This window comes from Gopherus flavomarginatus, chromosome 6 (genome assembly GCF_025201925.1).
Source record: "Gopherus flavomarginatus isolate rGopFla2 chromosome 6, rGopFla2.mat.asm, whole genome shotgun sequence".
In the NCBI taxonomy this organism is placed as follows: domain Eukaryota; kingdom Metazoa; phylum Chordata; order Testudines; family Testudinidae; genus Gopherus; species Gopherus flavomarginatus.
In genome coordinates, this window is record NC_066622.1 from 37,777,974 (window position 1) to 37,803,587 (window position 25,614).

General features: G+C 47.6%; 1 protein-coding gene across 4 annotated transcripts in view; it reads right to left on the reverse strand.

The window, feature by feature from the left end:
* ISY1 (ISY1 splicing factor homolog) overlaps window positions 1–12,267 on the reverse strand; it is a 31,483-nt gene extending 19,216 nt beyond the window's left edge. The window contains exons 1-4 of one of the 4 annotated variants that reach the window (XM_050957905.1): window positions 10,522–12,267; window positions 3,809–3,934; window positions 3,025–3,047; window positions 1,186–1,237 (exon numbers count right to left, since the gene is read on the reverse strand). In XM_050957905.1, the coding sequence (XP_050813862.1) occupies window positions 1,186–1,237; window positions 3,025–3,047; window positions 3,809–3,811 (78 nt within the window). In that variant the 5' untranslated portion in view covers window positions 3,812–3,934; window positions 10,522–12,267. Of the gene's footprint in view, window positions 1–174; window positions 315–1,185; window positions 1,238–3,024; window positions 3,048–3,808; window positions 5,375–10,521 lie in introns of those variants that run through there. The other 3 variants (XM_050957904.1, XM_050957903.1, XM_050957907.1) reach the window with 3 other exon arrangements.
* Window positions 12,268–25,614: the final 13,347 nt, after the last annotated feature.

Here is a 25,614-nt window from a genome sequence, read left to right on the forward strand (position 1 = left end):
AGCCCTGGCGAGCTCATTAAAATGGGGTCACAACTCACGGTTTGAGAGCCGCTGCTCTATATTGTCCCCCTAGGAGTTTATAAATGTGTCTGCTCATGGGGAAAAGGTGAAAAATTATAACTCAGAACAAAGCCCTTTAGGAGTAGGTTGTGTGTGTCCTTCTGAAAAACTTACTCCAAACAAGAAGCTTTTCCTCATTTTGAGAAATAAAAATTGATCCAAATCCTTCCATTGACCTGATCCTGCAATTCACCTGAACAGGGTGGACTCCTGCACCCACACAGAGCTCCACTGGAGTCAATGCATGGCTTCACCTGTGGAGTCAGTTAAGAATCAGGGCCTAAGATTATAGGTTCTTTTTTAAATTTCAGAATCCAACCTTCTGACCAGTACTTTTACACAATATAAAGGCACTGGCATCAACTATTTTTCAAGTCATGTGCCAGTCTAACTTGATTTGAGGGTTAAAAGTTTCTCCTAGCATGCATGGTTAAATTTAAGCATAGATATGATAGGAGACACCATGTGGCTGAATAATGGCACAGCATGCGGTGTCATGTGCAAGCCCTGAGTTCGGAATAGCCCTGGAAGTGGAATGCTTAGTGCTCGCTACTTTGGTAGTACAATACTAGGGAAATGAAAAGATTATAAAAGGGGTTTTCTAGCTCTCCTGAGCTAGTTGGGAAAGAAGCCAAACAAAGCCCATTATCAAAACCAATGACAATGAATGTACAGACAGTTAGCAGAAGGAAATCTCTTATCACTACATTAATATTCTTAGAATTGCCTTCTGAGTTACCTTGCTTGTATCTGCTTGTTATTCTTCCAATATCAAGGCATATTGCTTATACTGTGAAATGCCAACTTGGCTTGGCCATATGGACTATTTAAGCATGGTCCACTGTATGTCTCTCTAGCACAGTTTTTTCAGCCCTTCCCCAGCAACAACTGTTACTTGTGGGTTTTGTTGGCATACTGCTTTCCAGAGCTACTCTCAATTTAAGCCCCTTTCCTGGTGCTCAACACCTAGCCCTTGTGCAGCAATTACATGTGGCACATTCCCTCTGCTCGCAGTTGTTGAAGCAGCACTGCATGTGGCTTTGCATTATAAGCCGACAGGTGAGGAGTAATTTCTTGTTGATTCATTTAAAAACAACATAGAAGACCTATTTTTCTCCAGCCTACCTTAACTTTTCCTTCCTCAAGCTGAGCTTGGCGAAATCTCGCCAAGGCTGTCCTGAAAGGAAGAAAGGAAATTAGTTTACTTTTAAACCTCTTCATTCTAACAGCAAGGTTTTCAAAGAACTTAACTGGTTAAGTTTTGCATAGATACACCTATATTATATATAGGCTTTCAAAAAAGAAAAATGATAGCTACTGTTTCCATTAAGAACATTCCAACACTGAAGAAGCCACCAGTTAAAGTAGTCAACACCGGTTACCAGTGCAGTCACCCAGACATGAATTTTGTGCAGCTTAGTATTAGAAGTACCAACAGCCTGCTGGGGGGGGGGGGGGGGGCAGGGAGACAAGGATATCAAGTGTGTTAATTTTAAAGAAACATTTCAATAATATTTCTCAACAGCTCAGGTAGAGTCCACCTACATTCTATGGTTGATTAATACACATAGCTTGTTTATTTTAAAAATAGGTACACCGCTACCTCGATATAATGCCATCCGACATAACATGAATTTGGATATAACGCGGTAAAGCAGTGCTCCAGAGGGGTGGGGCTGCACACTCCAGTGGATCGAAGAAAGTTCAAAATAACACGGTTTCACCTATAACGTGGGAAGATTTTTTGGCTCCCAAGGACAGTGTTACATCGAGGTAGAGGTGTATGTCAAAAAATTTCTTCAAGTATCTCTCCTACCACCACTGCCAAGGGATTCTTCAAAAACCCATCCCTCCATTGTCCCCCATAACCAAAGTTACAGCACCCCTGACTCTAGCCAAGAGAACTGCAAATTACTCCAGACTGGTGCTCCTCTAGTGAGCTAAAGAGGACATGGTTGATTGAGATAGCTTCTAAGGGTACAGGGCATAATAATGCTGCAGTCCTCCCATTATGAGAGTGAGGGATTGAACCAAGCCTTGGCTGCATGGCAGTGTAACGTCAGGCTACTTCTACGTTAGTTTCCGGTAAATTAAAAACCCAAGAACAAAACGCTTTTCTTACTTTGCAAGGAGCTATGAAACTCTCACAGGACAAAGTACTTTGCACAACATCTCTGTTGTATGCACTATGGAATGCTGATCATCCAATATATTAAAGTTTCTAGTCTTAGGTTGACATGCTACATTGATTCATAATATATTAGCACCTAAATTAGCACACATCTCTAATGGGGGTTTGCAATTCTGTAATTAATTCACTTTTACAATGCTGAAGACAACTTGACAGATAAGAGACACAGGTGCCATGATAATGCAAGCAAATACTTCAAACCAAGGGCTCACCTTCTGAATGCTCAATATTAATCTCTGCCCAGCCAAAACGACAACATAGCTGTTCCAGTAAGGACCACTAAAAGCACTACCACACCTGCATCTGACATCTAACTTTAGTAACAATTGCCATAATACACAATTGATTAAGTAGAAGGGAAAGCATTACAGAAGTTCTGATACTTTGAATGCCTTCACAAATTATACTTTACAGATATGTTTAACATGTAATATGACCGTGTATTAACCAGGGCTCCTTGAATTTAAGTCAGTGTAGATGGAATACCACTGCCTTTCAAGCATGGAGCAGATCATCAGTCCTGTTCGTGCAACAAAATACATATATGGAGTCATTTGCATATATATACTATTACTTTGAAATAAAAACAAGTAATTAATTTAGACTGTAAGCAGAAGCTAGAAGTGCTGTACATGCTGACAGAATTTATTAGCTAAATAACACATCTAAGTGTTCAGTTACCAAGATGATAAGCAACGAATACCAATAGGAAGTGCACTGTGACAGACACTTTGAATGACAATCAACATAACCAAGTTCAGAGCTGTACTTACATAGCCTTTTCTGCATTTCGAGCCTAAAGAAAAGAGAGAAATTGATTAACACACTAACTAATACTTCAAAATTCAGTCTGCCACAAAAATGACTAGAACTAGTAAACACTTGCAAATAATGAAAATAGGAACAAAATGCCCAACGTTGTTCAAAATCTCAAACTAACACCTCCCCCGGCCCAGGCCTTAACTCTTATGTATATTATTGTTGCACCTAGGATGTACCAGGACCTCATTGCACAAACTCAGAAAACACAGTTCCTCTCCAAAAGAGGTTATAATCTAAGTGTAAGACCAGAGAACAGATGGCCAGACAGACAGGCAAAGGAGCCCAGGGAAATAATGTGACACTGCTTGAAGGAGAGTGTGAACAAACTGGATTTTCTGGGAAGCCGACACGTGTCCTGGGAGCGGCTGGCAAAGGGCAGGCAATGCACACAGTGGGACCGTGAGAGGGCATACAGCCTATATGAACTCCATGCTGCCGGGGAAGAACGTTTGTACAGCCCCGAGCACAAGGGTCTGGGCCCATGCCTAGAGTCCAGACACAGCCGAGAGGAACGTGGGCGCGCGGGGCCCGGCACAACACAACCGGGGAAGAGGGGAGGAGTCGTCTCTAGAGAAGGCCAAGGCCTGCCTGGTGGAGGGGGCCGCGGAGAGCCGGGCGGGGCGGCCCGTGTGGAGAGGGAACGTGGGGATCCCTAAGGTGCTGGGGGGCGTCCCAGCAAGACCGTAGGCGGAGCTGGCTGCGGGGCCCGCGGCGCTGACGCAACCCGTCACTCACCATGATCCCCGCTGCCTGACGGGGCCCGCAAGTGGCACCTTCTTCTCCGGCCGCTTCCCACGCGCAGACAACAGGAAGTGACGCCTCGGCGGGGCAGATCAGAGGTCAGCGCAAGCCGCCAATGCCCTGGAAGAAGATTGAGGAGGCGGCAGAAGCAGGAAGTTGGCTACGGAGCGTAAAGTGAACCAAATAGGAAACGGAACTTCCCCTCTAGCTTAGCCCCAGTCGCTCGCTAGATCGACACTTCCGGCTCTACGCGCCGTGCTCATACTTTGGCGCTTGCGCAAGATGTCTTCGCGCAAGTGTAGTGTGTGGTTCTCAGGGGAGCATGCGCAATGAAGCGCTCTCCTGCGTTGCGGACCGCTTGAAGGCGCAGGCGCAGTAACTCTGCTGAAGGGGGCGGGCTCTACGGTAGGTTAAGCTTCAGCCTTAGCCACACCAGGGGAGGTCTTGTGCTGCACCTGTTTTAGGGCCAGATGGGTTCAGGCTGCAGTGCAGCCACCTGCCACCAGCACTAAGGCCCAGGTCCTCAGAGGGATTTAGGTGCCTATTGAGGATCTAGGTTTAAATCCTCCACTAGGCACAGGCAATTAAAAATATTCTCTATGGGCCTGTCTGCGCACATTAACTTTTTTATTATCCAGCCTTCTCAATAGTAGAGGAGTGCAAAATCCTTTGCACCAGAACAGTTCCTCATAATCTAATAAATACTTATAGGAGTTCTTTTTTTTTTAAATTACTATGAAACTAGTATTGTGGGTTTCTGTGGTCATTGAATCTGGCTGATTCCATAGCACTTGCCCTTTATTTGCATGTAAACAAACTCTTTAATTGCCAGCCCCATGAACTCTGGTGGTCAAATAGAGTTCTATTCATCTTGCAAATCTTCTCCAGTAATACTTGTCTATAGGCCAAATTATGCCCTCACCTATAAAACCAATATTGTTATTATGCAACCACATTAATTTACTATTACAGTGGTGCCCAGAGGCCCCAACCAGGTATAGTAAGATGAGGCCCTGAAACATAAAACCATTGTATCAGAGGCCTGGTATGAGGCCTCGGTCCTGAGCTAAAGTAATGGTCAAGACTTTGTTAACATAAAACAAAGTTAAGCTGTGAGTAAGAGGCAAATCCTGCTCATAGTCAGGCAAGGCGAGGGCTGATGTTGCAAAAACACACATACCTAAAAGGTACTGGACACTAGAGATATAAACATGCCAGTACATTCCACACAGATAAGGAACATGCTGACCCATCTCAGAGACAGGGTCAAAAGAATAATATGATGGATAGAGTTGTTCGTTCGAACCAATATGTACCAGGAGGGAGACAGCATTCTGAACGTGTAGAGAGGTTGTACCTCAGTGCATCAGGAGTGACATGTAACTTGTTTGTATCTGTGTACAAGAATGCATCCCTGAGTGGATGTCTTTGTCTGGCCTAGGGGGCAGTGGTAAATCCCGCCACTGACTGAGCTGGTCCATTGTCAGGGAACACATATGTACTAGCAGAACTGTAGGCATCTGATCCAGGGAGCTAGAGACTGTATTTTGTTTGGCTATAAACCTGGCTAGGTGCTTTCGTACCTTATTGGAGTCTATGATCATTGGGCAGTTCACTCGAAATCTGCCATGTCAGCTGTCTATGCAGAGCTGGGACAGCATACAGAGAGAAAACACATGCATACAGCTGATTGTTATCAACATTGGATACAGCAGAGCACCACACCGGTGACATCTGACACTGTACATGAGGATTATGCCCAGTTACACCTATACAGATCTATTTAAATTTATTGTCAGTGTGAGCATGATGAATGGAAATAATCTGGTTTGACAGTCAGAGCTCAAAGTGAGTTTGCAGGGACAGCAGTAAAAAAAAACAACAACCCATAATAGCTTAATACTTGCAAACTGAGCAAATGTAAATCAGTAAGAAAATAATATGGAGCCATAAGAACAGCTATATTGGATCAGACCAATTGTCCATCTATCCTGGTATCCTGTCTTCTGACAGTGGCCAATACTAAGATGCTTCAGAAGGAATAAATAATACAAATCAAGTGATCCATCCCCTGTGATCCACTCCCAGCATCTGGCAGGCAGAGGCCTAGGAACATCCAGTGTGGGGGTTGCATACTTGACCATCTTGGCTAACAGCTATTGATGGACCTATCCCCATGAACTTATCTAATTCTTTTTTTAACCTAGTTATACTGAGTATTAATAGCATACTTCAGTAGTGTCCAACCTGTGTGCTCAAGGCTGACAGTATTAAGAAAACATAGCTTTAATATGAATGAAAAATCATTAAAAAACTGCAGGGGGAGATCAGGAAATGTAAATGTTGTAGAGTTAGCTCTATGGTTACCAGGAGGAAATGGGAATCTCACCTGCCACATAGCCCCAAAAAGCAAAACAGGAGTTTGTCCAGAGGAACATTTAGCAGATGTTGGCTCTTTTCCTTTTCCAATATTGGTATCATAGGGCACCCCAGGAGAAGGGAATAAATAAAAGAAGCTAGAAGAACCAACAGTCTGTTCTGGCTCCTTGATTCTCTTCCCCAGGCCAGGTTAGAACAAGTAATTTGCGGGCTGCTCCAGCCAATCCCCTGTCTACTCCACAGGTGAAAGTAATTTACAGGACTTACCGGTACTGCCAGAGTCCTGAGGAGGCGTGGCCTCATCCAGAAAGGGTGTGGCCTCAAGTGGAAGAGGCGGGGCCTCTCAAGATCTAAAGGCCCTGGAGCACCAGCTGTGGCTGGGAACCCCAGGGCCTTTAAATCAACCCAGGGCTCCCAGCTGCAAAGGTGGCTGGGAGCTCCGGGCCCTTTAAATCCCCACCACAGCTCCAACTGGGATTTAAAGGGCTCAGGGATCCCGCAGCGGTGGGGAGCCTAAAGCCCTTTTAATCCCAGCTGCGGAAACCGGTGCAGTATGGTACACTATACCGGACCATACCGGCTTACTTTCACCTCTGGTCTACCCTCAACATGCCGCTGCACTACTGGCTGCAGAGAGGGCAGTGGGACAGCTGCCTATGATGGTTTTTTGCCACAGGTGACTGCACAGGGATATGGGGGAAATCCCAAGCAGGGGACTTGTGTGTGATTTCTGCTCCCTTTCTGCCTGAAGGTGCAAAGGGAGCAGAGCAGACACAGAACCTGCATATTGAGTGCAATCCCTTTCCCTTTTTGTAATAAAGTGTTTGTCCCTCAGGGCTGAAAGATTGTGACAGCACCAGTATACCGCACCTACTATATCCATGACCTATCAAACAGCCATTCCTCCTTCCTAATAAAATCCTCTAATATCAAACCCGGGAGCTGACACAGACCTTTAAAACTTTTATTTTTCATAGTGGTTGAGCACTCTGCAGATGCAGGTATCTGAAGCCTGGCAAATGCCTAGTTAGGCTAAATATACCCTGCTAAGTAAACCATGTTGAACATGATTTAAGATGTTCACAGGTGAAAGTCTGCAGTGCATGGAGTTAATATTCCCAGATGCTGGGACAAACCCAGTATCAAGATGTCACAGCAGATCCTCCCCTAAATCAGCAAAACTCCATTGACGTCATCTAAAATTGGTGGAGACCTATGCCAGCTTACACCAGGTGAAGATCTGGTCCATAATTTAGCTGTACTTTGATACCTGGTTTTAGACCAGCAATTCTCAAACTGTGGGTCAGGACCCCAAGGTGGGTCTCGACCCTGTTTTAAAGGGGTTGCCAGGGTAGGCATTAGACTTGCTGAGGCTCATGGCCCAAGCCCAAGCCCCATGGCCTGGGGCCAAAGCTGAAGCTCAAGGGCTTCAGCCCTGGGCAGTGAGGCTCAGGTTACAGGTCCTCTGCCTGGGGCTGAAGCCCTGGGGCTTCAACTCTGGCTTCTCCCCCACCCACCCGGGGCAGTGAGGTTCAGGCTTTGACTTTGGCCCCTCCACCTGGGGTGCCTGGGCTCAGGCGAGCTCAGGCTTTGGTCCCCGCTCCTAGGGTCATGTAGTCATTTTTGTTGTCAGAATGAGATTGTGGTGCAATGAATTTTGAGAACTACTGTTTTAGACACATAATTACCTTCCATGGAGTCAGGAAACTAAGACAAAGCTAATAGGGGGGTACTCAGAGTCTATAGTGGTGAGGACAACATACCCACCTAGTCAGATGGCTATGTGTATGCCAGGGTACTGTAACATTGCATTTGCATTTTTATTTTTAAATGTAACCATAACAATGAATTTCCTGGCTCTCAGATGCTCATGTTTTTTCAGAGTACAATTAGATTTCAAACTCTTGAAACACAATCTTCAAAGCAAGGATTGTGTCTTCTTGTGTTTGTATATCACCTAGCACAAAGGGGGCCCAATCCTGACTGGAGACTTAGGTACTACCACAATACAAATAAATAATAATAATATAATTATTACACTGATTTTATTACACTGGTATTATACGCTGACAACATTTTTTGCTCTAGGAATACTATTGTACACTTAAGCTTTCTTTGGAAGAGCTTTCTAAAGTGTGACTTGTACACAGTTCTGTACTGCTGCTGAATTCGGTGGTGAGTATAACCCAAAACACATGCCCAGTCATGTCAACATGCTAAATGCAGCACCTGAGTCAGCAGCAGTGGAAGCAAATTTTGAAAACAGTACCTCAGTGTACTAAGCATTGCAGGAATGGAAGAGACTGCACAGCTGAATCATGATTTATGTACTTGTGCCACCTGATGGATGTTTGCTGTCACTACAATAAGAGCAACAATCCACAATGCTGTAATAAATCCACTGACACGCTGATCTATCAAGACTGGTTATATTTTCTTTCAGCATTATATCTAAGGCTTCAGTTCAGCAAAGTATGTGCTTATCCTTAAGCACATGCTTAAGTCCATCCCTATTCAGCAAAGATATATCTAGAGGTGAAAGTAAGCTGGTACGGGCCGGTATGGAGGACTGGTAAGAAAAGGAGACTGACTGAGGGAGGGAGAGAGAGAGAAGCCTGCTCCCTGTATAAGAAGAGTTTAAATTCAGCTGTTCCCTGATGGTTCAGCCCCCAGGGCTAGGTTTCTGGCATCTTTGTTAATTTCACTCACAGTAGCTGGGGGGAAGGTGTGTTTGACCATGGCAGGGGCAGTCCTTTTCTGCCCCCGGGATGAGGGGATCTCTCCAATACTAATATACACAACAAATACAAGCATTTGGCTGCACAGCTTAAATCCAGAGCTAATAAAAGTAGGTGGAAGGGGAAAACTCACTGTCCCATTGGTTTCTCGGCTCCTCCCTCCCCCTCCTCCAGCCAGGCTGCAGACAAGGCTCTGCATTCCTCCCCCCCACCCCGCCCCCAGCAGGGGTTCTCCTCTAGGCTGTAGCTTGCAATAGGGACACTGGCTGAGATGCCTGCTGCTGCTGCCTGCAAAACAACAATTTAAACTCAGCTGTTCCCTGTGCAGTTCAGTGCCCCGAGTTAGGAGCCGTTACTGGCATCCTTGTTAATTTCACTCCCAGTTGTTGTTGGGTGTGTGTGACCATGGCAGGGACAGTTCTTTTCTGCCCCCAGGATGAGGGGATCTCCTAAACACAATCAAAATCAGGAACCATTTCCAAGTTCAAATCTATCCCATTCCCTCCCCATCAGACGATCATGGTTGTGATGTCCAAACTGCTTGCAGATCCTCTTTGAAATGTTACTGTTTAAAATAAACAAACAAAAAAAACCATGGAGAACATGGTGGAAAGATGTATCATGATGACTAGGGTTTATTTTGGGAAAAGCAATTTTGCTAAAGCAACTAAAGATTCACAGGGAAAGCAAATAGCCCCATAGACAAAACCACAAAGGGATTGGAAGGGAAAACTGAATATTCAGGGAAATTATTGTGCCTCCTTTGAAAGAAATAGTAGTTTTCATTCCAATCCACCCTCTTTATATATTGATTTAAACACCTGAAATGTCCTTAGGACATCAGGTGTAATCTCAGATCTCTTTTTGTTTTGTCCTGCCTGCAGAGTGCAGAGGCTGAAATTGACAAAACTTTCTCTAAATATTCTCTGTAACGCCCCTCTCCACCTGATTACCTCCTTTAATGGCAATCCACTTACATGTTCTGATGGACAGGTCTGGGTTCTTTTGGATCCCACCACCCACTCAGCAGGGTGAATCTTTTTTCTTGTCTGTTATGAAATTATTTGGCGGTGCCTCCACCCCCCCTCACTCCTGCCTGGCAGGGTCACCAGGGCAGCTTGGGCGGAAAATTCTAACTACAGAGGAATCACCATTTACTTGCCAGATAGTTGGAGACTTCCAAGAAATAACACAACACATAAAAATATATTCAAACACAACAATTATATTAAACAGGCAACAAATACAACATAACAGGGTGAAACACTATTTTTAGGGTCACCGGTGCCCACACTTAAAACACCCATGACTTGATGTAACAAGTGTAAAATTAGCAACAGGTACCGGGTACTTTGCTGGGGCCCTTGATGACCTATAAAATTCTCTGCAGTGGTTTAGCAGTGTGGCTAACAGGGTTCGGTACAGCCCAAAGGACCCACAAGTCGGAGGAGGTGGTGAATCCCTCCACAGGTATAATAAGCAGTAGGTTATAAAATCCTCAAACCCTTACTCCCTGACTTGAGGACACAGTTCAGGGAGTAGAGGGTCCCCAAAACAAATTCCCTGACTAAGTAAAGACAGCACACTCACAATCTCCATGAACGATCCTCAGGTTCGAAGATGAAGCAGGATTCCTCAGTCACCGCAGAGGGGCTGCTGTCTGCTGACAGGGATCCCCCTCAAGCAGGAATCAGGCTGCATTGGTCCCAAGATTTACCCTCACCACAAAGGGGTGCAGGGCTCAAGGTGTAGGTTATACAACTACCCTAACATCCAAACTGTAACCTCCTAGCCCAGCCTCCAGTCACACACTCCACAGGCAGCTTCCCCGGACTAGGCTGGTGGGGGAAATTTCTCAGCAAACGCTACCAATTGGGAATCATCCATGGGGAAGGAAAACCCAGCTGAGGGATCTGCGGTCGGGTCCCTAGAGGCCAGTTCTCAGGGGGAACCCTGCTTGCAGGCCTGGGCCTCACCAGCTCCTCACACAACCAATCCAGCCCTGGCCCTCACTGACTCCAGCCTCTTCAAAATGGCTTCTCCCCTCTTCTCAACCCCCTGGGAGGGGCATCTCACTCCCTATTGGTTGCTGGGTGGATTCTGAGTTTGCCTTGGCTCCTCCTCCCTGAGCAGTCAGCAGACAGAGCTCCAGGAATCTATATAATCTCCTTGGGGGTTACACTTGTATATTTCATGAAGGCTATTCCAGTTGTCCTTCATTCACCCCTGACTTCCCCTCCCCCGGCTCCCTCCCTGGCTGGCTGGCTGTGGTTTTTACCTTGGTTACTTACTCCTTGGCAGACCCAGCGCAGAGGCACCCGCTGGCTCTCTGCAGGCAGCAGCCCACAGGGGCCGGTTGCTGGGGTCACTGCTGGTTGGTGGCAGACTGCAGCTGCATTGTTTGTGACACATTCATACACATACATATACATACAGTCAGAGGTGAAAGTAAGCCGGTCTGGTCCGGTAAAGCGTACCGGCAAGAGCCAGTACACCGTGCTGGACCGCATCGACTTCCACGGCGGGGACTGAAAGGGCTCTGGGCTGCCCACGGGGAATACCCACCGCCTGCTTCTCCATTCCTTCACACTGCTGTGTATCTAATCTCCGAAGCAGTGGGGAATGTGGGAGGGTTAGGAATGTACATGTGCACAACACATCTTGAAGAACAGACTGTAGAGGTAAGTAACTATTTTTTCTCCCTCGAGTAATTATGTACATATACAGCCCACTGCAAGTGACTCATCAGCAGTTCCCTGACAGGTAGAGGGACTTTGGATCATCTGAACAGGTTGTAACCTCAATTTGCAGAAGTCTGCATCATCATAAGAGCCTTGTGACTACATGCTGTTTTGCACGTCTGATATTGGTATATTGCTCAGAAAGGCTGATGAAGCAGACTGAGCCCTCTTCTCCCAGGGGAGGAGAGGCTTTAGAAAGATTGTAGCAGAGCTTCATGCACTCAGAAATCAAATGTGAGAATTGCTGAGTGGACACTGATTGACCCTTAATGCTGTCAGTGTAGGCAAGAAGAAAGCCTGGTAGAGGCTGTGAAGGTCCTAGTACAGTCCAGGTGGAATGCCAAAGTCCTGTGAATGTCTGAAGTGTGAAGTTTTTTTTCAGCTTTAGAAGAATGGGGCTTTGGGAAAAACTCCAGGAAATGGACAGTTTGGTTCAAATGCAAAAGGTGACAGTACCTTTAACATAAACTTAGAGTGTGGCTTAATAGAAACCTTGTCTTTATGGAACACCGTGAAAGGAGAGTCAGCCAGAAGAGCTTGAAGTTCTGAAACCCTCCTTGAGGAAGTGATTGCCACTGGAAACACCATCTTTTTAGACAATAGAGGTAGGGGGATTGTTGCCCTAGATTCAAAGGGGGGAATCCCATTAGTCTGGGGAGGATTTCAAGAAAGTACTGGATTAGACAAAGGAGAATATATGTTGAGTAGAAATATGGAAAGCAGAGGGTGAGAGATAATGGAAAAGCCCTCTAGTCAACATTGTGCAGCTATGGAAGACGGACTGATAGGCCAGATGACTTCAAGTCCAATATATGTCTAACTCCTGTATGATGGGGCAATAAGTTTTGAAATTGTGCCCAAGTTGAAAACTGCTTCCACTTTTCTGTGTACATGGTTCTAGTGGATTATTTTCTTCATACCAAGATGGTCTGCACATATTAGGAGCATGATCTCTCATGAGTATTCAACCAAAGCTCATTCATGAGGTGGAGAGTTTGGAGGTTGGAATGCAATTGCCCTGGTTCGAAGACAGAAGATCCTCAACTAGAATTAAAGTTATCCCATGGCCAGGCAGAGAGTTGATGTAGGTCAATGAACCAATATTCCATTGGCCAAGCTGCTGTCTCTAACAATCATCATTTGTCTGTTTTCATTGTCCTGGCTACCCTTGGAATGAGAGGAACTGGAGCGAATGCATATCTGAGATGACTGGATCAAGGGAGAAAAAAGGCAACTATGATGGAACAAACTCTCCTGCATTTGTTGTTCAGATTGGTTTTGAACAAATCTATTACTGGGTAGTCCCACTGGTGAAAAATCTGGAGGAGAATGTCCTTGCTGATTAACCACTCATACAGATCTATGAAATCCCTGCTGAGGGCATCTGCACTTGTTTTTCTTATTCCTGGAAGGTGGAATGCCTTCAGGGAGACTGTTTCTTATGCATAGATTCCACAGGTCGATAGCTTCCTGGCATTGCTGAGACAACCTTACACTTCCCCTGCATGTTCAGATAAAACACAGCAGAGTGTTGTCCATGCAGACTTGTATAACCTGGTTCTTGATGACGGACATAAATGTCTCACAGGCCTAGTGAATAGCTTCGCACTGCTACACACTTATATAGAGCAAAACTTATTGGGGTGACCAAAGAGCTTGAGTCTGAAGTTGACAGAGGTAGGCCCCCTAGCCTTTGGTAGATGCATCTGTTACCAGAGTTCTAGTAGGTTCTGGGGACAAAATGGAACTCTGCATGTATTCCGCAAATCCAGCCACCAATCCAGAGACTGAAGCGCTCATGCAAGTATGCAAATCCACAAGTCCAGAGAATGCCTGGTAGGACAATATACCAATTGAAGCCAGGCCTGCACACAGTGAAGGTGAAGTCTGGCATGTAGAGTCATGTAGGTGCAGGAGATCTTGGGATCCAGGAGCTGTAGGCAGGAATGCACTGTCGTTGTTGGGCTAGACATGGGGCTTCTGGACAGACAGGCTATCACCAGAAATCCTTCCATCAGAAGGAAAACTATGGCAGGTGAGGCATCAAGGTCCACCCTGATAAAGCTTATGCGTTGTGTTCATTGTAACTCTTATTTCTCCAAATTTATCATCTAGCCCAGACAATAACTGCCTGATGACATATATGCTTTTTTGGACTTGGTTGCTTGATGTTCTGTGAACTAGTCAATCATCCAGGTAAGGAAATATTTGAATGTCTAAATGGTGCAGGGGACCACTACCCCTGCCATGCAGTTCTTTAGGACCCGTAACCCTGCTATGAAGTCTATAAGATGATACAAAGCAGTGGCTTTCAATCTTTCCTGACTACTGTACTCCTTTCAGGAGTCTGATTTATCTGGCATACCCCCAATCCTGAAATGTGACACCCAGAGCTGGGCACAATACTCCAGGCCTAATCAGCATGGTGTAGAGCAGAAGAATTACTTCTCGTGTCTTGCTTACAATATTCCTGCTAATACATCCCAGAATTATTGCTTTTTTTTGCAATGATGTTACACTGTTAACTCATATTTAACTTGTGGCCCACTATGACCCCCAGATCCCTTTCTGGAGTACTCCTTTCTAGGCAGTCATTTCCCATTTTGAATGTGTGCAACTGATTGTTCCTTCCTAAGTGGAGTACTTTGCATTTGTCCTTATTGAATTTCATCCCATTTACTTCAGACCATTGATCTGGACAAACTAGAGAATTTTGAATTATGGGGTCCTTCCTTTCAGATTCTGGAGAAGAAATGTAGCTTTCTTCTGAAAAGGGAGGAGCAGTCTCTGTCAGGGTCCGAGGTGGCCTGAGTAAGGGAGAAACCTGGGGATCCAAAGAAAGGAAGGGTCAAGGTCATTGGAATAGCAGTGAGATGATTGGTGCTGGCAGTGCCACCATGATGGTGTGGAGAGATGGTGCTCTCTGTGCAGACAACGTTGAAGGGGCTGGCGGTGTCAAGTGTGTCAGCAGTGTCTGTTGTGCCAAAGGCACTGCTCATGCAGGCTAAGACACCCAAGTTACCCTGATTGGAGTTAGTTGTAGCAATGGAGAGTCCTGTAGGAGGACGTACAGAAGATCTCTTGCAGACAAGAAAGCTTGAGGAGTGAAGGGCACCAAAACAGATAAGCTTTCATCCATCAATGCTGATGTTGCCATGATAGACTGGATCAGGTGATATTGTGAAGAAGGACCTGATAAAGGTGAAGACACTGTTCTTGAAGGCCCCGAAAGTGCACATGCACCACCTATATCATCTAAAGTATTATTCTTCTCAGCTAAAATAAAAATATCTTAGCTCAGAACTCCCTTCAGACCTACACCGTGAATCTCTGGAGTTTGAAATTACGTCTTAGATAGATTGCCAGCAGCTTTCCTGCTAAACAGTTGGATTTACATTGTATTGTCCTCCCAAAACTAAGTCTTCAGATCTGAATCTCATTTAGATATGATGGCAGAGCTCTAAAATGGGGTGAAAGTGGACTTAGCAAAAATGCATAAATTCTTCATCTGGTGCTGTTGGTAACAAGATGATCTGGAACCAATTTATGGAACATAATTCATTTCAGACCATTACTGGAGTAATTTACACCCTGGAGTCTCCTTAGATATATAATTGAAAAGGAGTTGTCTGGCTACATGCATTTTAAAACATTTATCATCTAAAATCAGAGATCAACATTCAAATTTTAACTCCCAGGGACATCGTTTTGAGGTCAATATACCAATGATTGAATTACACTGTGATCTATGTCTTTTTTTTAGCTCTCACAGATAAAATGGAAAATATTCTTCATGTTAATATTTGGTATTAGCTTGGAATGTAACCTTTTTGCTTTTTTTAATGCTGAATACTCTGGATGCCAGACAACCTAAAGCTATATATACACAGCATTGTATCAGTCTCTACAGTTGTGTGGCATTGCCATTTTATTAGGTATGGTTTGTTATAAAACTGGGAAAATATTTTCCTATTGTCTAAGCATTCTCTCGCTCTCTGCTCTTTTTTGCTTTGCTGGAAGAATTTGGCAACATCTTTGGAAGAAATGAATAATGAGATCACAGTAGGGGAAGATGCAGCGGCAAAACTCATATTTGATCCTCCAAGTAATTTTCCAAATACAGCAAAAAGCCAGCGAGGACCTGATAGGCCAAACGAGGAGGGAGCAAAATTCCCTCCGCCTGCCCCTAAACCTAAACCAGGGTGTCTTTATACCTCATAAAGAAGATGTAAAAGACACTATTTTGTTAACCTTTGCATTTTACATTTAACTGTGATCCTGTATTCTGGAGCCCATCCAATCAATCTTACCCAGGCTGTAGTTTCTCATATTGTCTACAGACACACACACCAACACCTAAACTCTACATAATGGTTTGTGAACCATCCAACCCACAGACCCTCCTACTGCCCAACCTCCTGCTATAGTCCACGGATCAAAACATCCTGCATTTTACCCTTCACATAGGGTCCACAGATTTCACTACATGCTGAAGACCCCAATCCATCTCTTCCATCCTCTGTATATAGCTTAGAAACCACACTGGGGTAGATTCAGATGCAATTAGGAGAGGCCTTTGAGAAACTAGTTATGGCTCCCTGATCTCACATCCTCCAACCCGAGCAAGTGAGACTTGCACAGGAGCACCTCAGAACTCCACTTCACCATGCCCCTTTCCCTTCTGCTCTGTAGCTAGATGAGGAGGCAGCTGGCACATAAGGCAGAGGAGCTGCCACTGCTGTAAACTAGAGAATCCAGCCCACTATATCTAGCTCAACCATCTTACACATACAAGTTAAATATGCCCCATGAACTCTGTGACCAAAGAACTTACAAATTCTAACTCTCAGCGACATCATTTTGAGGTCTATATACCAATAGTTAGATTACACTGAGACTTACATAAGTCTTTTTTGTAGCTCTCTCAGATAAAATGGAAAATATTCTTTACGTTAATATTTAGTAATAGCTTGGAATGTAACCTTTTTGCTTTTTTTATGCTGAATACTTTTATGCTGTAGAATTGTGCCTCAGAATCTAAGGCTTTTATTTTTTCCTGACAGAAAAACCTTCCAAACATGAACGAAGTGCAAGCCAATGCAGTCTTCTTCCTGAGTTTGCAGATACCTTGACACAATATCTGAGAGGGATATGAAATTCCCTCATCCCTCTAAATGGGGTGTATTAAAGCTGAAATATAAATGATGAAATTTTAAATGTCAACATTGTTGACTATTTCACTTCTGATCATTTTATCAGAGGTGTCCAGTTACAGTACTGTCCTTATCCTTCATGGTTGATTGCAGTGGCAAATACTGAGGTTGGGACAATGAAGCAGCTGAATGCGAGGCTTGGGAAAGTAGTTCAAGCCACTTGCTTTCCCTCCTGTCCTCCAAAAAACACTGAAGCCACAAGGGGGAGAGAAAGAATAGAGTCATCACCACATGTGGTCTCTTGCTGCAAGACTCCTTGGTTTCTGTGGCACTGGTGCAGCAGACTAAAAATTCTGCAGCAGACAACAAATTCAAAACAGGAGGATTTACTGAATTAAATATCAAAACAATGATACAATCAACATAGTTTAGAAAGAGCCTCATGCAAAAGTACCACATACACTGAAACTAAGACCTTATTACTTCTATATGGAAAAGAGGCATCGCTCTCTCAATGCATGTGCAGAATATATTACATTAGAATTTACAATCTATGATGTGAAGAGCTTCTAAAGCTATTATACCACTTTGGTGGCAAATAATACTGAGCCAGTTCTAGGTTTATGGAACCTTAATTGCAAAATCCTTGACCTGGAAATATTTTTTATGAATTACAAAATTCCAGTGAGATTTTCTGTAATTCCAGCCTTGACTCACTCTTCCTAAAGTTTTTGGTCTAGAAATACATTGTTTACTTACTGGGATTTTTGTTTGGTTTGGTTCCTTCTTAAATAAAATTGAACTTCTTAGATGTCTATTTCTTTCTTACACTGCTCACAGTGCTGATTTTCTTGTAAAATAAATTTTCAAAAAAGAAAGTTGTTTTAGTTTTCAGACACAAAAAAATGAAGCAGGAGTGTCAGTAAAGCCAAAACAGCTGAGCTACACCTGACTTTGAGATATCTAAAGATCATTAGCAGCAGCTTCTCTCTTCAAGTCAAGACACTCCTGTTCAGTCCAAGGGGAGCAGATAAGAATATTCCCTCATTACTACCTTGGAATTTATCAGATTTTTGAGCCCAGTGTGGTGACTTCTTGAGGAGGCGTTATTAAGGCTTCACCATGTATGACTGCAAAACTTTGAAATTCCTTAAGCCATAGCTATTGGTTTGGCAAAGCTATCAGGATCTACAAGTGTTGCCTAGGGAACTCACAAGGCCTATAGGCACAGCCAGGCCCTTACGGTATTCACTGACCTCATCTTGTAAGAAATATGAGGTGTCAATGATCAAAATGAAGCTTACAATGTGCTAATCTTGTAAATTCCATAACAGTAGACAAGTACCGTATAGCGGCAGAATTTCACACCTTATAACAGTGGTCCCCAACCTTTTTGTCTGGCGGGCGCCGGACGAAGGACCATGGCAGCAGTGGAGCACCCACCAAAATGCCTCTGAATTTCTGCGGCATTTCAGCGGCGACGCCTCTCAATGATATCATTTGTCGGTGGCAAGCGACGTCATCGAAAGGCGTTGCCACCAAAATGACGCATAAAATCGGTGGCGAAGCCTCTTGATGACGCCGCTTGTCAGTGGAAGTGGCGTCATTGAGAGGCGTCACCGCTGAAATGCCGCAGAAATGCAGCATTTCGGCGGATGCTCCACCGCCGGCCAGGACGCGGGTGCATTTAGATGCGCCCATGGGCACTGCATTGGGGACCCCTGCCTTATAAGGTACAGATGGTATCTGTGGACCATGTAAGACCTGATAAGTCCTGCTGACCTTCAGACATTGGTAGCTGCAGCTTTTTAAATTCCTTTAACAGAAGCTATTGCATTTTCAGTCCTAGAACATTTTTGTCCAAAGGCTCTAAATTCATTGAAACAGACCATTTGTTTTTTGAAGCTTCATTCTGCAAGGTGAGCTATGATTAGTCCTTTTGTGCTATGAATGAGAAGACATCCACTTCAAGTGGCATTTTTTTGCCATCATCTTTTGAACTATACCACAATTTATTAATCATGTTCCTGTGGTTTGTTTTAAGCATCTGGCTTCCCAAAAGTGGCTCTTACCTGATCATCCTTTTTTGAGGATGGCTGCACTGCTGCTGGTGCAGATGAGATGGGCTTTTCCTCAATGTGCAGCTCAGAGATGCAGGATCCATTAGGAAGAGAATTTTTGCACCATCCAAAACAGAAGGGCATATACACAAGAGGAAAAAGGCCAGGTTATGACAGTTTCCAGGTGGCCTCCCTTTGCCTGTGTCTGCTGTAGAACGTTTGTTATTTGCAAGTTTCTTCTGTAATATATATATGTCTATGGTTGGATTGCCTAGAAAAATCCACTACTGTTTAGGAAGCACATACTCAGATGGATTTTCTGGTGGCTGAAGCAGTTTCACATCAGATTTTATTTCCCTTGACTATAACGCACTCAAAAATAGACAGACGGTAGCTTTACTGCCTTGATTAGGGTTTTCAGCTTGCTCCACCTTGATGACTTAAGTCATTACAACAGCTTTGTCTAACCTGCAAACAATGTGCTGATTCTAGCAAAACTGTAGCTTAACCAGAGCTATTTAGGACTTTCCTGAACTCTAGAACATTTGTGTGGAGAAATGCCTCTGACAAAAGACTCTTTTCTTTGAACCAGATGAAGCCTCATTAAGCTCCCCAAACAAGGAAAGTGGAGTCTGTCATTACATGAAGGCTTTCACAAATGATGTGGCATCCCCTTCAGGGTTTTCCAGTGGTCAGCTAAGCAACACACCTTGATCTGATTTGATATTATCACTTCCAGTTCAAGAAGTTAACTGCATGGATCTTTCTTGAAGAGAAACCATGCAGTCTGCTCCTTAGGTGAGGCGAGTCAATGGCACTACTTTGATAGTTTAATGCCTATTAGGATGAATGGTCTCCTAACAGATTTCTAGGAGGATGTGACAATCACGGTCCACATGGTTTAAAACCCAAAAAAATGAGCAGTTGAACTGATTGCATGCCGTATTATTGTACTATAAAAGCACATTGAATAAGCTCTTATAAAAGTTTGTAATGTTCTGAACTTGATCATTATGTGCTGTACACAGACTGTGGTTATGAGTTTATGTATATAGAAAATTGTGCTCATAACCCATACTACATCTTCAACTATGCCTCACAACAGGTAGGGGCACCTCCTAAACCATGAAAATTAGTTCCAAATAACCACCCACTGTCCAGCTCAAGAAAAGACAATAATGGACCATTACAGTTAATGGGAAGACAGTGAGACACCTTGGCTATTGAGTGGGAATTTACCCACTCTGAATAAAAGACGGTTACTCACCTTTGTAACTGTTGTTCTTCGAGATGTGTTGCTCACATCCATTCCAGTTAGGTGTGCGCGCCGCGCGTGCACGCTCATCGGAAACTTTTTACCCTAGCAACTCCAGTGGGCCGGCAGGTTGCCCCCTAGAGTGGCGCCGCCATGGCGCTCGATATATACCCCTGCCGGCCCACCCGCTCCTCAGTTCCTTCTTGCCGGCTACTCCGACAGTGGGGAAGGAGGGCGGGTGTGGAATGGATGTGAGCAACACATCTCGAAGAACAACAGTTACAAAGGTGAGTAACCGTCTTTTCTTCTTTGAGTGATTGCTCACATCCATTCCAGTTAGGTGAATCCCAAGCCATACCTAGGCGGCGGGGTCGGAGTGAGAAGTCGCGGCATGGAGCACTGCAGATCCGAAGGCCGCGTCCTCTCTTGACTGCTGGACCAGGGCGTAGTGGGAAGCAAAGGTGTGGACCGATGACCAGGTCGCTGCCCGACAGATTTCCTGGATGGGCACACGGGCGAGGAAAGCCAGCGACGACGCCTGCGCCCTGGTAGAATGCGCAGTCACACGGCCCGTAGGAACATGGGCCAGCTCATAGCAGGTCCTGATACAGGAAGTTGCCCATGAGGATAACCTCTGCGAAGAAATGGGAAGCCCCTTCATGTGGTCCGCTACTGCCACGAAAAGCTGGGGGGATTTGTGGAACGGTTTGGTCCTCTCCACATAGAACGCGAGAGCCCTACGGACATCAAGCGAGTGGAGCTGTTGCTCCCTGCCTGAAGAGTGAGGTTTCGGGAAAAAAACCGGGAGGAATATCTCTTGGTTGACGTGGAAGGCTGAGACCACCTTGGGGAGAAAGGCAGGGTATGGCCTCAGCTGCACCTTATCTTTATGGAAGACTGTATACGGGGGGTCTACCGTGAGAGCCCGGAGTTCCGACACCCGTCTAGCTGAGGTGATAGCTACTAGAAAGGCAGTCTTCCAAGAGAGATAGAGTAGGGAGCAAGTAGCTAACGGCTCGAAGGGGCGCCCCATGAGCCGAGACAACACCAGGTTAAGATCCCAGGTCGGGGCAGGGAGTCGGACGTTAGGGTACAAACGTTCCAGCCCCTTCAGGAATCTAGTCACCGTCGGGTGAGAAAAAATGGAGTGGCCATCCCCACCCGGGTGAAAGGTGGAGATAGCCGCCAGGTGGACCCGCAAGGACGATATCGCCAGGCCCTGTTGTTTGAGGGACCAAATATAGTCTAAAATATTGGCCACCGAAACTTCCATCGGGCGGAGACCTTTCTCCACTCACCAACAGGAGAAACGCTTCCACTTGGCCGAGTATGTCGCTCTAGTGGAAGGCTTCCTGCTGCCCAAGAGTACCTCCCGTACCGGGGTGGAGCAGCGCAGCTCAGAACTGGTCAGCCACGCAGGAGCCACGCCGCTAGGTGCAGCGACTGCAGGTCCGGGTGACAGAGAGTTCCGTGTTCCTGGGTGATCAGGTCCGGGTGAAGGGGCAGGGGAACTGGGTCGGCTATGGCCAGGTCCAGCAACATGGGGTACCAATGCTGTCTGGGCCACGCCGGGGCTACCATGATCACGCGGGCCCTGTCCCTGCGCACCTTCAGAAGGACCCTGTGGACCAGCGGGAACGGGGGAAACGCGTAGAACAAGTGGGTCGTCCACGGAATAAGGAAGGCATCCGCTATAGACCCGGGTTCCCTGCCCTGAAAAGAGCAGAACGCCTGGCATTTCCTGTTCCCCCGGGACGCGAAGAGGTCCACACGGGGACAACCCCACCTCTGGAAGATCGAGAGGGCGACGTCCGGGCGAAGGGACCACTCGTGTGAGAGGAAGGATCTACTCAGGCGGTCCTCCAGCGTGTTCCGTACTCCGGGGAGGAAGGAAGCCGTGAGGTGAATGGAGTGGGCTACACAAAAGTCCCAGAGTTGCATCGCCTCGTGACATAGGGGAGAGGATCTGGTGCTGCCCTGCTTGTTGATATAGTACATGGTCGTCATGTTGTCGGTAAGCACCGCGACACAACGACCCCGAAGCTGGTGACAGAACGTTTGACAAGCAAGGCGGACCGCTCTCAACTCCCGCATGTTGATGTGCAGCTTCACCTCCTGCGGGGACCACAGGCCCTGTGTTCTCAGGGATCCCAGGTGGGCCCCCCAGCCGAGATCTGAGGCATCCGTCATTAGGGACACCGAGGGCTGGGGTGGGTGGAATGGGAGCCCCGCACACACTACGGACTGGTCTAGCCACCAGCTGAGAGAATCCAACACCCCCTGGGGAATTGTGATCAGCATGTCTAGTGGTTGCCTTGCCGGCCGGTAATGTGCCATGAGCCATGACTGGAGGGGCCTCATGCGGAGCCGAGCGTAACCGGTCACAAATGTGCATGCTGCCATGTGGCCTAACAGGGTTAGACATGTCCGTATTGATGTTAAGGGGGCTGCCCGCAATCGCTGAACGATCGCCGACAACGCCTGGAACCTTGGCAACGGCAGAAGGGCCCTGGCCACGGTGGAGGCCAGGACGGCCCCAATGAACTCCACCCTCTGCGTGGGGAGCAGGGTGGACTTGTCCACGTTGATCATGAGGCCCAAGGTAGCAAACAGGCCAGTGATCCTGCGGACGTGGCTGCAAACCTGTAGCTCCGACGTGCCCCGAATTAACCAATCGTCTAGGTAAGGGAACACGTGGATACGACTGCGCCGAAGATGTGCCACAACGACGGCCATGCATTTTGTGAATACCCTCGGAGCCGTAGAAAGGCCAAATGGGAGGACTGCAAATTGGTAGTGAAGGCGGCCCACCACGAATCGAAGGAAACGTCTGTGGTGTGGCCAAATGGCAATGTGAAAATAAGCGTCCTGCATGTCGAGGGCGGCATACCAGTCTCCCGCATCCAGGGATGGGATAATGGTCCCCAGGGATACCATGCGGAACTTCAACTTCACTAGGTACTTGTTGAGCTCTCGCAGGTCGAGGACAGGCCTGAGGCCTCCCTTGGCCTTGGGGATCAGAAAGTAGCGGGAATAAAACCCCTTGCCTTTCTCGTTTTCCGGAACCGCCTCTATACCTCCTTTGTTGAGGAGCGTCTGTACCTCCTGCCGAAGGAATTGCTCGTGAGAGGGGTCCCTGAAGAGGGACGAGGAAGGGGGGCGGGAGGGAGGAAATGATACAAACTGCAGGCGGTATCCCGTCTGCACCGTGCGTAAGACCCAGCGGTCCGATGTTATTTGGGTCCACGCCGGGAGGAAAAACGAAAGGCGGTTGGAAAACGGGGGGGAAGGATCCGTGGGGGAAGCTGTTATTGCGCCCTCGGGCGCACCTTCAAAACGAAGGCTTGGGCCCAGGCGGGGGCTTGGAGGAGCTTTGATTCTGCCCCCCTTGGTTCCCCGACTGTCTACGCCTTCCATTCCTGCCGCGGCGCCTATTAAGGTCCTGCCGCTGGCGGAACTGGGGGTATGGCCTACGCTGCTGTTGCTGCTGTGGCCGGAAGGGTCTGCGCTGCGTTCCTGGCGTGTGCATCCCGAGGGAGCGCATAATGACCCGATTGTCTTTAAGACTTTTCAGTCTGGGGTCTGTCTTTTCTGAAAACAGGCCCTGGCCTTCGAACGGGAAGTCCTGGATGGTGTATTGGAGCTCCGGTGGAAGGCCAGAAACCTGAAGCCAGGAGATGCGGCGCATCGTTACCCCCGAGGCGAGGGTACGAGCAGCCGAGTCTGCAGCATCCAAAGAGGCCTGTAACGAGGTTCGTGAAACCTTCTTGCCCTCGTCAAGAATCGCTGCAAACTCTTGACGAGCCTCTTGTGGCAGCAGCTCTTTAAACTTGTCCGCTGCCACCCATGAGTTAAAAGCATATCGGTTAAGAAGGGCTTGCTGATTTGAAACCCTGAGCTGAAGGGCCCCAGCCGAATAGACCTTGCGGCCGAGGAGGTCCATACGCCTGGCCTCCTTGGATTTGGGGGCTGGGGCTTCCTGTCCGTGGCGCTCCCTCTCGTTCACCGACTGCACCACCAGGGAACACGGTGTCGGGTGAACGTGGAGGTACTCGTAGCCCTTGGAGGGGGCCATGTACTTCCTCTCGACGCCCCTCGCCGTAGGGGGGATGGAGGCCGGTGACTGCCAGATTGTATTGGCGTTGGCCTGGATCGTCCTAATGAAGGGTAGGGCGACCCTGGTGGGAGCATCGGATGAGAGGATGCTGACGACGGGGTCCTCGATCTCAGAGACCTCCTCGGCTTGCAAGCTCAGATTCTGTGCTACTCGCCTAAGGAGGTCTTGGTGTGCCCTGAGATCTAGCGGAGGAGGGCTATTGGAGGAAGTGCCAGCCACCGCTTCGTCAGGAGAGGAGGATGAGGAGACCCCTGGCAAGAAAGTGTCCAGTGGGGGGTCCCCCTCAGCCCTCGCCTCTGTCTCAGGAGCAAGACCAGGGTCTTGCTGCTTCAATGCTTCCTCTCCATCAGGGGAGGGAGGGGGGCGAGACAACGAAGCCTCTGGCACCCTGTGCTCCGCCGTTGCAGGCCTAGCAGGAAGCTGTTGGGGGCCCTGGGCTTGATGGTACGCCCAGGGTGTCCAAAACCCCCACTGCTGTGGACCCTGGTCGTGTTGCGGAGGGTCCTGGAATAATGCCGCCTGTCTGTCGGTGCCCAGCGCATATACGCTGTCCGCTTGTGATGACACCGACGGCTGTCTGGAAGGCCATGGCGGGGCCGACCGCGGCTGATAAGAGTCTGCGCGGTCCGGCACCGAAGATCTTCTCGGTGCCAGGGATCGGTACCGGGAGTCATACCGGCGCCGGGATCGGTACTGGGTTCTGTCTCGGTGCCGGGATCTGGACCGGTACCGGCCGCTGCTTCGGTGCCGGGATCGGGACCGGGACCTGCCACCGACGTGGTGCCGGGAGGTCGACCGGGACCGGGACCTGCCACCAGCTCGGTGCCGGGAGGTCGACCGGCGCGCTGAATGACGGCGAGACTGGCTCCTAGAGTCACAGTGCCGGTATCGACGGCTGGAGTCAGACCGTGACCGTCTGGAGGTCGATCGGCGGCGCGAGTGCGACCGGTACCGCCGAGGGGAGCAGTGCCGGGACTGCGAGCGGCGGCGGGATCTCGAGCGACTGTGGCGTCGGGACCTCGATCGCGAGCGTGAGTCCCGAGACGGTGCCGTCATCATGGGCTTGCCCCTAGATGCTACCCGCACCGGAGGTACCGGGGGTGGCGGCTGAGTTGACTCAGTCAGGGCAATAAGGTCCCGTGCCGAGGCGAAGGTCTCCGGAGTGGATGGGACCAATATCTCAACCTCAGATCTTATGGGGGAGCTCGGCGGTACCGGACTCGACAGACCCACCGGGCCCGGAGTCGACGGTGCCGGTAGCGCCGCGGCAGATGTCGATGCCGGGCGCTCCATTCGAGTCTGCCTGGCTGGAGTAGCAGACGTTGATGGTCTCGTTTCTGCACCCGGTGCCAGGGAA